General features: G+C 40.9%; 1 protein-coding gene across 1 annotated transcript in view; it reads left to right on the top strand.

The window, feature by feature from the left end:
- ACER2 (alkaline ceramidase 2) overlaps positions 1-13,437 on the top strand; it is a 16,568-nt gene extending 3,131 nt beyond the window's left edge. Inside the window, exons 2-6 of the mRNA XM_029962932.1 lie at positions 3,664-3,778; positions 4,663-4,804; positions 8,733-8,870; positions 11,998-12,135; positions 12,953-13,437. Coding sequence (XP_029818792.1) covers positions 3,703-3,778; positions 4,663-4,804; positions 8,733-8,870; positions 11,998-12,135; positions 12,953-13,139 — 681 coding nt within the window. The 5' untranslated portion in view covers positions 3,664-3,702 and the 3' untranslated portion in view covers positions 13,140-13,437. The remainder of the gene's footprint in view (positions 1-3,663; positions 3,779-4,662; positions 4,805-8,732; positions 8,871-11,997; positions 12,136-12,952) is intronic.
- Positions 13,438-14,746: the final 1,309 nt, after the last annotated feature.

Here is a 14,746-nt window from a genome sequence, read left to right on the forward strand (position 1 = left end):
TGCCTGCCACCTCCGTCTCCTACAGGCTTTTCGTGGAATTGTAGCTTGTCCTTCTATGGCTGCCTCCTCCTTTTGCTTCTCCACTCTCTGACATGCCTAAAATTAAAGAAAAAGAAGAGATTTGGTGTTGCACGTATAAAATGGGAAGGTTTACTAGTCATACTAGCCATACTACTACTAGTAACTAATGTGCAGCAGGCCCCCCTCCTCGTCTGTACCGAGCCTTGTGGTGGCCAAGCCCAGAATTTTTGGTGCTGGATTGCCCACGTCTGGTACCCGTCTGCTAGACAGGTGGCAGCCCCTTGACAGCTGCAACACTGTGATGGGTCAAGATAAAAACACCTTGGTCTTTGGAGGCAAAACTGGATTTCACCCAGGTATGTGAGTTTTCAGGAACGGTTTGCCTTAAGGTTGCAGGATGAAGTCAAGAGTATACTTTTGGGAGAAGAGATGACTGTTTAGGGAAGTAGGTGAAGAAAGGAAGGAGAGGGAAGAGGAATAATGTAACTTTTGCTTCATTCTAATAAGCTGTGGTTTACCCCTGAATCCTGTTGCACCTTCTCAATACATTTCAGCTGCTGGAAATAACTTAAAAAAGCCCAGTCCCAGCAACAGAGCTGGGCTGCCCTGTACCACACGTCTTGGAAAGGGAGCAATGCTCCTGACAACCTGTTGATGTAAAGAATTGGAGTGACAAATAGGTACATGACAGTAAGGTAACCCATTGGGCTTTCAAGTACTTTGTCTTTCCATGAAAAACAGGTGTCCAGGAGCAAACCTGCAAATGTCCAGTGTCTTTTCTGTTCTATAGATGCTTTGTCTCTTCTACTTTAAAATGTGTAGGTTTTTCTCTCATATTCCATCCTTTTCTGATTTTTCTCTTTCAAGCCAATGTCTAATGAAGAAAGAATTAGGTGTCTGTCTTCATTTACTGGAGTCTGTATAATGGGAGATACTGCACATACAGAGCACATAATTCCATGGTGCATGGTGTACATTGGTTTTTTCTTTTACTTTGCTGCCAAGGACCTGTGTGTGGTGGCTGTGGGAGAATTCTGAGGGTGTGTGAGGGAAACTGTCAGCTTTTTTCGTGTGTCTGATGTCACTGTGTAAGAACCAAAAACAAAGGGAGGAAAATGTCAGGATAAAAAAGGTTATTTGAAGACAGCAAATGTGTTTGGGAGCCAGCTATGCAGGGGGATGGGTATCCATCTGACTGTATGTGCTTGTTCAGTCTAAAGTACAGTTAATTTTCTTCATAGTCACTTCTGTGGGGTGATGTTTTGTGCTGGAAATAATTCGGGAATGTTTTTGTTTACTGCTCAGCAGCGCTCCTCGGGTCAAGGCCTTTTCTGCTGCTCACCGCACCCCACTAGTGAGTGGCCTGGGGGTGCGCAAGGAATTGGGAGAGGACACAGCTGGGACAGCTGATTCCAGCTGACCCAGGGGATATCCCAGGCCATATGGCATTGTGGTCAGCATATAGAACTGGGGGAAAAAGAAGGGAACAGTTTGGAGTGATGATGGTTGTCTTCCCAAGTCACTGTTACACGTGATGGGGTCCTGCTTTCCTAGCAATGGCTCAACTCCTGCCTGCCCATGGGAAGTGCTGAATGAATTCCCTGTCTCCCTTTGCGTATGTATGTGTGCAGCTTTTGCTTTACCTATTAAAGTGTCTTTTTCTCAACCCACAGTTTCTCAACCCACCCAATTTTCTCACATTTACCCTTCCAATTCTCTCCCCCATCCTGCTGCGAAGAACGTGAGCGAGTGGCTGGGCAGTGATTAAACCACTAAAAAGTTGCTGGCAGGGATTAAACCACAACGCTGTACTGAGCTGATTAGCCCTGGTATAGAAGTTTGCAAAATGCTAGAAGCTGCAGCTGTGTCCAGATGAATAACTGAGGTTCCAGACAGACACAGAAAAAGGTTTGCCCTGAAGCCAGTGGGAAAAAAGAGGCCGTGTTGAGGGTAGTCGTGTTTAGCCTCTCTTCAATAGTACAGAGTCATTATAAGGGTTTGATTTTTGTATTAGCAACTTCTGAAAATTAAAGCAGTGACTTGAAGTGGATTGATGCAGTTGTGCAACTGTATCTGCATAAAAACTGATGCTCACAAGACAGTTGGGAAATTTTGGCCCTACTCTAACAGGGATCTTAGGTGACACCTAAATTTTATTCCTTTTAGGATGGTTCAGTTCTGACTGACTCAACCAAACCTCTTGAAGTGTCAGGAACCATTCTTCAGCAAACCTGAATCTGGTATCTGGGTCGTTAAGCTTTAGATTAAAACCTTCCTAATCCACATTTTAAGCTGTCACAGTCGAGGTCAGAGTTGTGTTTAAGGTCTCACGCAATATTCCTGTAAGCACAAAACTAGAGTAGCTTATCTGTAGTGTATTTGTAAAACATTTATTTATTCTGGTGGGACTGAAAACCAAAGCACTCAACACACTTAAATCAGTAGTAGAGTATCTGTTTATAGGTTTTGAACAAATTGATCAGACTAATTTTTTAAAACATACACATAGACTGATGTGATTTTGTCTAGCTAGAGTGATTGAGGACGTACTTTTTCAGTAAAGAGGCCACAAAACAGTCTAGCTCTAATTGAAAGTATAGTTATAGGAAAACTATCTTTTTTTTCCCCTTTTCTTTCTGAAAGGAATAAAGTAATGTGTCCTGATGCAGTATAACCCTACTCCAGAACATAAACAAATGCTTCCTCATGATCAAAATAGTTTACTCTCTGAAGAAATATCTACAAAAAAAGCTATTGTGTTTTAAACACCTGAAACCAGTATTTTTCTCCTGTTGTTAGCAAAGTCAGTACTTAGCAGTTCTGGGGAGAACCAAGTGATCACTACCAGTGTGACAGCTCCTGCTAATTGCCAGTAAAGTATTTCCAGTCTTTAACTAGAGAATCGTGCTTTAGGCTGTTGGTAGGCAAGACAAAACATAAAACGTGTTCAAATTTTACATATTAAATTACAAAAACCTCTAGCAATGGTCTGAATTATCAGCTTTTTCACCTTCCTGTAACTAGTTTCAATTCATATTCAGTTGTTTCTGTAATGGAGAACCAAGAGTAAAAAAATGAAATGTAAAAGGACTTAAAGCTCCAGGCTCTCTTTGCCCTGCACAAAAAGGGTTCTAATTGTTAGCTTAGTGTCGTATTTCAGACCTTCCTCATAATAGCTGTTGCTCAGTAAATTGACTTCCAGCTTGACTAGCTCTGTCTAGTGCCAGTTCTTCTAGTGCTTTTTCCATGCTAGGCTTGACAGCCGTTGAGAGGACAAGTCACTGGTCTGTGCATCCTGTTCCTCAACTGCTTGCTCTTGTATGCCATCTGAATTGCAGCAGTCTTGAATATTTGTAGATTCTTAATAAAATTCCTCTGGGAATCAGCTTGAAATGTAGTTTACAGATGAGTAGCCGCATTTTATGTTGATTAAAGTTTTTATGCTGTTATTTGTTAGTGATGTTAAACAGAACAAAATGATGCTTTTGCAAAAACAGCTAAGCATTGGAAAAAACAGAGGGCTGTAGTTTACCGAGCTAGGGCTTCACTGGATGCCAAAATGTTGTTATTATAGATGTCTTAGAAACCCTATGGATATTTAAGGTTTCTGTCTTTGTGAGACTGTGTTATTTTTTTTCCTAGATAAGCAACGTCTTGTTTTTCATTTTACCGCCCATATGTATGTGCTTGTTCCGTCAATATGCAATCTGCTTCAACAGTGGAATGTATTTAATATGGACTCTGCTAGTCGTGGTTGGTAAGTTGATTAGTCTGTTTGCCAACTCATGTGTGAATTGAGAGAGGAAATCAGTTCTTATTGCTTGCATTTCATTGTTTTGCAAAATAAAGCAATCTTGACATGTACAGAAGAGTTTGCCTGTACCTGCATAAAGCTGAAACAGCCATAGTTTCTGAAAGGAAGATGCCTTTTGCAATTTGAGGTTGGTGAGAACTTTGGCCATAGTTCTGTTCCCTTCCTATCTTTTTGCACACTTTTCTTTTTTCATGTTTGGGCTTACTCTACAGCAGTGCTGACCCTCCTTCCTATGTTGTCGTTTAAACGAGAGCTGAAAGAGCCAGTGCAACTGAAGAGGGTAATAGGTTTTGCGTTGTATTGAGAAGGGCCAAAAGCTGAGCTGTTTTGTAGATGTGAGATTCTGAAGTGTGTTCATTCCTGGGGGCACTTTAAAGGAATAACCAGAGCGCTCTGGGGCACTGTGACACTTTCCACCTGTAAACCTACATGATCGAGTAGTCAAGAGATGCTGCTTTTTATCTTTGTCTTACCTATTCTTCTGCTATTGAGAAAATTCAGAAGCAGCATTTGGCTTGTGTTTCTTAATTGATTTTGCATTATACTTTTCCACATGATGTCTCTTCATATACATCTGCGTTTTTAGTAGGAGCTGACATCTTCAGCCGCTACTTTTGTGAAGTGTTTGCTTTATAATTAATGAGAGGCCGATGACCTGGATTGCATCTTAGGAAAGTTGGCATTTGTTTTCTGGTTTTATTTTTTAATAATCTTTTCTCGACCAAATAGTATCCACTATTTTCTATGAAGTTCTGAGCATGAGCAGTGTGTTTTGGTCTATTATGGTACTGCAACTATTTATATTGTCTTTTGATTAATTCTTCCAGGAATTGGATCTGTTTATTTTCATGCCACACTCAGTTTCCTGGGCCAGATGCTGGATGAACTGGCTATTCTCTGGGTCCTGATGTGTGCTTTTGCCATGTGGTTCCCTAGGAGATACCTGCCCAGGGTTTTTCGAAATGACAGGTAATCATACAATCGTGCATGTACGCTTTCAAGTTTCTTGAAACTTGTTGTGCTAACACCTAAACCTGCACATAATGGCACTGAGTTATCATCCAGCCTTACCACCGCTGCTGCTGTCTTTTCTCACTCCGTTCTCTTATGGTTGCTTATATTTCAGCCCGTTTTTTTTTTAATTCCTGAGTCTACAGTTGCTGATGGCAGGGTTTGTACCCTGTAACTTCAGGTATTGGGATGAGGTGACTTGCCTCTGGAAGAGTCTATTCTTGTTTATTCCAGGGAGACCTTGACAATGAGTAGTTTATATAAGTTACAGCTAATGTAAGAGAAGCCAGCTTTCACTCTTCCTTTTGTGTATCCTGAAGTGTAAATACAAGTGGACTTATGGAAGTCAGCTCAATGTTCATCTGAATATTTAAGGCAGTGGTTAAGGCAGTGATTGTTCTCTCTGAAGATTGCTAAGACTGGTTTGTTTTTTTGTTTTTTTCCTTGACATGTGCCTTGTTAGAAGCTGCTAATGGAGGGTGGGTGAAGAGAAGTTTGTTACCTAGATTGACCATTCCTCAAAATAGCTTGCACTGGGAAGAGTGTACTTTTAATTACTCTGTAGAGCATATGTGTATGGCCCAGTTCTCTTCAACAACTTCATTAACAACTTGGACATAGGACTTGAAGGAAAACTAAGTAAATTTGCTGTTGACACAAAACTGGGAGTTGCTGCTGACTCCCTCGAAGGCAGGGAGGTCCTGCAGAGAGACCTCAACAAATTAGAGGAGTGGGCAATCACCAATTAGATTAAATTTAACAAGAGAAAGTGCTGTATTCTGCACCTGTAGCAACCCAGGATGTTCATACAGACTGGGGAATGAGATGCTGGAAAGCAGTGCCATGGAAAGGGACCTGAGGGTCATGGTTGATGGCAAGTTGGATATGAGTCATTAGTGCCCTGGCAGCCAGGAGGGCCAACCGTGTCCTGGGGGGCATCGCCAGCTGGTTGAGGGAGGTGAATGTTGTGTGCAGTTTTGGGCACTGCAATATAAGGAAGATATTAAGCTCTTAGCATCCAAAGGAGGGCAACGAAGATGGTGAAGGCCCTTGAGAGGAAGCTGCATGAGGAGCGGCTGAGGTCGTTTGGTCTGTTCAGCCTGGAGGAGTCTGAGGGGAGACCTCTTTGCAATCTTCAAAATCCTCATGAGGGGAAGCAGGAAGACAGGTGCCAATGTCTTCACTCTAGAGATCTGTGACAGGACTTGAGGAAACAGTGTGAAGCTGAGTCAGAGTGAGGTTTAGATTAGATATCAGGAAAAAGTTTTTCACCCGAAGACTGGCTGGGCACTGGAACAGACTCCCCAGGGAAGTGGTCGCAGCACTAAGCCTGTCTGAGTTCAAGAAGTATATGGACAATGCTCTCAGGTACCTATTATGATTCTTGGAGTGTCACGTGCAGGGCCAGGAGTTGGACTTGATCCTGATGGGTCCTTTTCAACTCAGCCTGTTCTATAATTTTATGTGGTTTAATGGCTTTGTCATTTAGTATATCTGCATATTGCAGCACAGTGCTGTTATAGAATACCATCAACTTAACAAGCAAACAGGCTTTACTGGGATCTTTTGGTTTATGGTGTGACTGTTAGATGTTTAGTTCAAGTGAAGAAGGATTCAGAATCTTGAATTTATGTGTAATTTATGTAAACTCTGTAAATTATCTCTCAGAAGCCTAAAGGGGCTGTTTTATTTCATCTATCACTACCTTCTGGTTGTGCTGAGTGTAACACCACAGTCTTGGCCCACAAGCTCGTTGTAGGGGTTTTATGTTAAAAAAACCCCACCTCACAGATTTATTAAAAGGGGCCTTCAGTTCTTTTATAACAGGAGAAACACTACGATGCTTCTCAGGGGGTCAAAATAATACACTTTTACTGGCAAATTTTGGAAAATAAAGGAACTTGACAAAAATTTCGAAGAAGTGTTCAATCAACATAGAGCATTTCACGAAGCATTGAGTTAGCAAATTCCAACCCATCCAGGTTTCAGTTACCCAAATCTCAAGGAAAGGAAATTAGGAGAAGAAGAAGAAGAAAGAAAGAAGGGGAGGAAAAGAGAGGTATAGCTACCACCCTAGATCCAGCTACCAGAAGTCCAGGAAGCAGCAGGGCCACAAGTATGTGCTGGCTACATGATGCTGCTTTTATTGTTTTGGACTTCTGTGACCATCCACCCCAGGTGGGGCTTCCGTTGTACCAGGCATTCTGGGGCTGGATTAGGGGCTCCAGGGGGTGTGGTGTGGGCTGGACTAAAGGCTCCAGGGATGGGCAGAAGTATGGAGCGCTGCTCCTGGTGTGCCAGTGGCTGGCAGCTGCACCAGTGGTTCTCAAGGAGGTGGGGTTATGGAGGGAGCAGAGCACAATCCCACCATGGCAGAACCCGATCTGCCCCCCTCCCCTCCCCACAGAGTTGTTTCCAGCCAGTAATAACTTTTTCATAACTTTTTTCAGTCCCTCACACTGGGTATGTATGTAGAATGGACCAAGATGTTAAACTATATTCTTTTTTAAAGGAATAACAGCACTTTTGGGGTGGAATACTGTTGAACTTCATGTTAAAACTATAAATACTAAATCTCCCAGGTTATAACTGATCCATAAAAATACTGAGATGAGGTGAAGGATGTCCCCTATCCTTTAACATTTCAGGACATGTCTCTTCCAGAGAATCTGTCAAGACAGTTACTTGTTAAGGTCTTAATTACTTTTTGAAGGATACAAGAGAGAGACATACTGTGCAAGAAGCCCTAACCTAGAACACGTTTGGTTAATATTTTTGGGGGTTTTGTGTTGCCTAGCTATTATTATGTCTATCCTGTGCTCAGTGCTGTGGTCTTCACTTCATCCTCATCACACTTTGGATTTTCAGTGCTGCAAATGTTATTATCTATCATGACCAACTGATGATGTCTTTATTCATTAAGACATTCATGTCAGATCAGAGCTTCCTACTTAAGTATCTTGTTGCCTTCCAGGAGAAAGAAAAACATTATAGCAGAAGGCAAATGGAATGAGCTAGGTGAAGGTGTTAACACTTGTGTCCATGGAATGATACTGCAGAAGTATATTGAGACCCTACTTCAGACATAGAAGAGCCATTTTGGGACAGCAACTCTTTTATAAAGCTATGGGCCAGTAGTTGGAAGGGCAATGTGATGATCCTCTGTCTGCCATAATCCCCCCACAGACTGGAAATGGGTTGCTTAAAGTCCAAACTTGAAGTTTAAACAACAGTTTACATATATTTAACTTAAAAGTTGTTAGGCTGTCTGCACAGGGCCCAATTCTGATTTCATTTATGCTAAGAATATACCAAATCCTAGTCTTATAAAAGAGCATTTTGGGAATTGCTTACCTACTGTTGAATTTGATTAAAAGAAATGTTCATACTTACCATGTGTTTTCAGTATATTTTAAGGCTTAAAAGGGATAAAGGAAAGCAGACTGTAAGATGACTGTAGAAGTTGGGGCATTAACAGTAACAAAATATTCTAAAAATCCATGTTAAAAGCTTGAAGAATGATGACACAGAACTTTTTGAGGAAGTGTAGTGCTGTGTGCAGAGATGGATTTGTTCATAACTTATTGTGGGAAGAGGAAGACTGGACTGTGGTCTTTGTTTTGAAGCCAGTGATGAGTGTGTGTGTGCACACGTGTGTAGAAGACCACTGCCCAGCAAAGGTTTGTGTATATGATTAACTGCATTCACATGCAAGCCTGTGTAAGATCCACATCCACTCTATGCATGTTGTCATTGCATCTCCTAAGCACAACTAGAGAAATCTAAATTTTGTTACATTATTAAGATAATTTTAAGGTTTCTGGTTTTAGCAATTATAAGCTTTGAATTAAGAGCAGTCTTTCTGCCCCATAAAAACCCTATTCAGGAGCTGTTTTAAAGCTGCTGTGGGTGTCCTGTCTGGAGTTACCACCTGCCTTGCCTTCATTAAACCTGCCATCAACAACATCTTGCTAATGAGTCTGGGTGTTCCCTGCACAGCTTTGCTTATTGCTGAGTTGAAGAGGTGAGTATATTTCTCCTGAATGCAGCATGATGATACACTAGATCTGGCTTCAGTGCTTGTGATAGCAGATCAGAAATGCTTCCACATGCAAGAGCAGATCTAGTATAAACTTGTTTAGCAGTTCAGACATTTTTGTCAAAGATTTTTTTTTCCCCTAGGCCATTACACTAGGTCAGTCTTCTGTCTTGCAACATACCTCAAGCTGCAAACTGATCTAATGCAAATCTGTTTGTTTATTGTAGAATCAGAGCAAGGGTTTCACTTCATAGACAGCATTTCTTTTGTACAGTGTGCATAAGGGTGAGGTGGTGGCATGATTGCAGTCTGAATACTAGTGAGAATGTGGAGCAAAGCCTAAGCGTGTGTAGATGATGTTCCAGCTCTCGAAGTTGTACTGTGAGTCTTACAGCACTTCATCTTCTGCTATGGAGAATATGATGGAGTCAGACTGACAAAGATAAGGTTAATCACCAAGTTTTGGAGGATAGCTATCAATCAGTACCTTAGAAACCATAAAACCAGAATGCAAATAGAAAAGAACCTGAGACTAATCTTCACATTTTAAAGAGATCTTCCATAACACTGATACCAGAAACTGTCCAGAAGTGTTTTTTTCATCTCTTCAGCCACTGCAAAAAGGACTAGAGGAGTGCTAGCATTCAAACTTGTCCTTTTTCACCTCTTCTCCAGTGTCTGAGAAGGATTTCACAACTTATGTTGGCTCTTACATATTGCATATGTCCATCAAAAGAAATGAGTTAAGACCAAATGCTTCTGTTAGAACAAAGATTTTAATGTTTGCTGCATTACCCTGTTCTGCCACTGCTTCACTCTACAGTAGACGCCTCTGCTAACAATGTTTCGTAAAGGTGTTCATGAGTCTTTTCTCATCAGACATCCTACTATGTATTTCTGTGGTCAAAGACACTTGGGAAACAGCACCAAAATTAGCTGTAGACAAGAAGGTCAGTAGCTGAAGAATGTTGGTGGTGTCTCATTTTAATGACAGCACAAAGGAACTACTGACAGGGCCTAGGGACATCTGGTTATGGCACTGGATGATCCGTGTGAATTTTCTGTCAGTTCCATGTGAGTTTTGCAGGCATGAGCTCCTGAGAAACTTAAAAAGACAAGTAGCTAGTGTAAATACTGTTGTGTTAAATCTAGGAATTGTTATGCCTACAGGTACTTGTTTTTTAAAACTCCTTCTGAAAGGTCATGTGTTATTAAAATGTGTCTTTTTTTTAGAGAATTAAAAGAAGATAGACCTTTTTGAATTGGTGATTTAAAAGGGACCTGAAGTGAAATTGTAGCCCTCTCTAATTGCACATTGGGATGATGTAATACCTTTATTTTAAGCTATGCTGATCCCTTGGAAATTTAAATAAGATACATTCTTTTAAATCCCGAGGTGAGGGAGTCATCTCATCTCCCTTTGCAGGAGAAAAATTAATTTAAGCATTACTTAAAATGCTTGCTGTTTTTCCATTCTATTCTGCTATAGCCAGGAGGGGACCACACAGACAAGTCTTGTCAGGCTGCAGTGAAAATTTATCTTTGAAACAGGTATTTGGGGAAGAAAGGAGAAGTTTATTCTGTTCCACACTGAAGTTTTTGGTGTTTTAGACCAAAACTCACTCTTGTTATTCCTGTCCTAGTCTTGTGTCAATCTTTTACAGAATTCTGGTGTGTTTTCAAATGAGTATTTTCTTCCTCACGTTTGTCTTTGATGAGGAGGTAATATTGTCACAGGTTCCAAGATGTTGGAAGATAATGCTGCTGTATACCTGCCCAGTCCCTGAAATAGCAAATGACTGGAGCACACCAGTGTCTGCAGGAACTCTGATATTTAAATAACTGCCGTTTGTGTTAAATAGGGAACACTGTGCATTGTGTAGAAAAAAGGTGCAAATGGAAGTGAAATGTTTGTGGGATCCAGTATCTTTCATATTAGAGTGTAGGATAGGAGCATGTCGCAGATCTGTGCACAGCAGTGGGAACATGTCTTTCAGACCTTCTGCTAACAGCCCTCTGTTAACAGGGACCTCTTTCAGTGATAGTTTGAGTGATCAGAGCCCGTGTCTATTGATAAATAAAGGAAGGCTTCGTTTCCAGATGGTATTTGCATTACGTCTCTTCATTGTATTAGAAGTAGTTGCTTTGCAATCCCCTGCCTCCTCAGCAAGCATGTCCCCAGCCCTCTGAAGCACAGTTACTGCAGGAGCTGAAGACTCCATGATGGATGATCACAGAAAACCCAGGAGTATTAAACAGATCAGACTCTTTTTGCCCTAAGATAGTCCTTTGCAGAACACCCTGCAGCATCTACTCCTATGTTTATAAAAATATATTGCAGTTCCTGGTGATGGTACTGAGCAAACTTCTCATAACAGTCTGTACCATTTCTATGGCTGATCTTGTGTTGGGAACTAAGCGTTCACTTTTCCTTTGAAGCCTTGAATTCTTTGAACTGTGCAGATTAATTGCACTCTGCTCTTGGTATTTGAGCTATGCGTTTGAGGCCAAACCTCTTATCTTAAATGGAATGCAGTGGCATGTGTTTGTTTATGTACTTCAGACATGTCCAGGAAAGCCTTCATGTTCTCCATGCACACACCCTTTCCTCTGTCAGAATGCACAAGTACTCATCTCAGTAGTGTAGTTTTGTCTGTCAAATGTACGAAGTTGATCCATACATGTATCTGCTTAGGTACATGGTTTAGTGTTGCGCTCTTACAAACAGTTGTACGTCTCAGTGAAGACTGTAAATGTGCCTTAGCATTAGTGGGAATCTATATAAAGTGCCATCTATGAACAAATCTGAGCACTTGCTGAATGGCTGGTTGTTAACTGACAGCATGTGTAATTAATCACTAGTTGTCCTGAGTACCCCTCCCTAGGTATGGGAATGGTTTGATGTGTGCCCACCATTTGCACATTGGTGTTACAGACAATACCCAAAACACAGCTACTGATAAAAAGTTTGTTTGTTTTGTTACCTCACCACTGCCTTGCATCAAAGCCAGATTTACTGTATGTGAAGTTCATCTGTTAAGGACATTTGTGGTGGAGTCATTTTAAAGATGGGTGTTTGGCATTGTTTTATAACTTATGTTTTTCTTCTCAGGTGTGAAAACCTCCGTGTATACAAACTGGGTCTCTTTTCAGGTCTTTGGTGGATGCTAGCACTTTTCTGCTGGATCAGTGACAAAGCATTTTGTGAGATCTGGTCCTCGTTTAATTTCCCCTATTTGCATTGCGTATGGTAAGTGTTGTGTATAAAGTCCAAAGTTTGATTCAAATGTAAATCAAACTCACCACATTACCGTTCTGTGCTGCTTGGTGGCTATTTGTGGTTAGTTCTAGACAGAATTACTGGTAAAATTATAAACCCAGAGGAAGTCTCACACTATTCAATGTGGCAGATTTAGGAGTCTCTTTGCCCTGATCAAATTCTTCAGACACTAAGTTCATTAATTGTAACTGAATTCCTTGCCATACTGATTAGTAAAAATCCCACAGCGCTGCTCAGCTGAAGCTGTGATTATGAAAACTTAGATTTCCATCAATAACAGTGATGGTAATCCTCATGGTGAATGAGGATTAATGATTAATTAATGATGGTGAAGTAGAGGAACGGTGAAGGGCTTTGACGCCTTTTCTCTTTTACTACCCAGCAAATTGTGGTCGCTTACTCAGGGGGCTATATGTCAGTATTTCTGCACAGGTCTGTCAGGTGCAGAGAAGCCAAAAAGCAGGAGCTTGTTTAAACCAGGGATAGGCTACAGCTTTGTAGTTTTCTGTATTCTCTATATTTCTTTCCTTCCATGCAAAGGACAGGCAGCAACCCTATGGGGAATTGGGGGAATATGGTGAAGGACAGACTGATTTTATAGTGATCTAGTTGACTACTTTACTGAAGTTATGTTACTGATTTTTTTTCTTTCTTCTCTTTTTTTGTTTGTTTGTTTTGGTTTGTTTTGGTTTGTTTTTGGTTTTTGTTTGGTTTTCAATGTTTTGCTTGTTTGTTTTTGGGGGGGTTTTTTGGGGGTTTTTTTTGATGTGTGGTTGTCTGTTCTCAGGCACATTTTGATCTGCCTTGCGGCATACCTGGGCTGTGTCTGCTTTGCTTACTTTGATGCTGCCTCTGAGATACCTGAACAGGGCCCTATCATAAAGTTCTGGCCCAGTGAAAGATGGGCATTCATTGGAGTTCCCTATGTCACCCTCCTCTGCGCACAGAAGAAGTCACCTGTGAAGATTACATGAAGTTGACAATGGAATTGACAATTGGGGACCGATTTTCAATTTACATTCAGGCATAGACAATATTTAAATAACGATAAATGACCAGTGTTGTGTTTTCTCTTCTTGCTAAGATAGGCAGCACTTCAGATGTCATAGGAAGAGGAGGGAAGTGTGTTCTTTCCTCTCTTAAGAGGAGAGAGGAAGCAGGAACGTGGAGGCACTTGAACACTAAATGTTCACAAATGGCTTCTCTAGTTCGCTCTGTTTTGCACTGAATGTTTTTGATGTAGCATTTCTCTTGATAAAAGCTCTTTCCAAATACCAGCGTCAAGGAATGATGTTTCTGCAGTAAGTCACCTGTGGTGCTTGAGTCACTTCTCTGGTGGATTAAGGCCTTCTTTGTGAAAGAAGCCAGTCCAAGAAGCTTACGTGTCATCCTGTGTCCTTCATAGGCTCTGATTTTGCTGATAGCCACAAGAGTGTGCTTGAAGCCCTTGCTACTCCCAGCCTGGTGTGGCACACGGGAAGTGTGGCTGAGCATCACAGTGGATCACAGGGTACATGACTGCTTCCCCAAGTACAACAGGAAACTAGTGTTTGCAGCTGGGTAACTGTGTAAGTGCAGTTAGGCAGTGTAGATGCAGAAGTAGCTGACACAAGTCCCTAAAACTAAATAGGAGTTCAAGGCTCTACTGTGTTTCCACTGACCTGTGAACATTTAGATGCTGCATATTTCCCTTTTTCAGAAATGCCACAGAAATCCCTCTACCTCTGCGGACACTTTTGGTCTTGAATTTGGCATTGAAGCACACACAGAAGTGTAGATACTAACTTCAGTAAGATCTTAGGTCAGCATGGATTGACAGTGTGATTAAACTGCAAAAACTTGTAGTTTTGTGCCTGGCTGCACATGTCATTTGAGAGGTTGCTTCTTACCAATGCATTGCAAAGTGATGTAAAAAATAGTCCAGTGCTCCACTGATTATACTTAGGAAGAAAGTGGGTAACTGCTTAAAAACCAAGCTGAAGACCTAGATTTCAGTGAGCAGTGAAATGGGATATTGCATCTCGCATTCTTAGGAAAGGACAGATTTTCTGTTTATTTTCAGCCTGTTTTGTAAAGATAAGGGATGTCTAGGTTGATTTAGTTCTAAGATTAGTGGGGTTGACATTTAGGAATGACTATGGTTCTTGTAAGCAATTTGTGCTAGGCCTGTTTAGAAAACAATGCGAAGTGCAGGCATGTTTTTCAAATATTAGCCATTGTAGCTGCTAATAGCTGCAGTTTTGGAGAAAAAAGGGTCTACTCACATTCCATCAAACTGTAATATCAGAACTGTAAGTGGGTTAAGGCTTTAAATGTACAGTGTTATTAATAAGTGTTATTTTCTTTTTTGTATTAGACCAGGAAATACGATTTCTTCTAAAAGAAGAAATCTGAAGCTGTACATCTAAAGCTGTACTTGTTTTTTATCAATGTGAAAATGTACTCTATACAGTGTGATCTTTATGAAAGTGACTTTTAGCAATAACTTTGTGGTGAATTAACTTTCAAAGCATTTTTAAAAGCTTTTGTACTCAAGTTTATGCTTAGAAAGCAACAACTATGTTGTATGCTGATCCACTTA

The sequence above is a fragment of the Manacus vitellinus genome, unplaced genomic scaffold (genome assembly GCF_001715985.3).
Source record: "Manacus vitellinus isolate BGI_N305 unplaced genomic scaffold, ASM171598v3 scaffold_50_pilon, whole genome shotgun sequence".
NCBI lineage: Eukaryota > Metazoa > Chordata > Aves > Passeriformes > Pipridae > Manacus > Manacus vitellinus.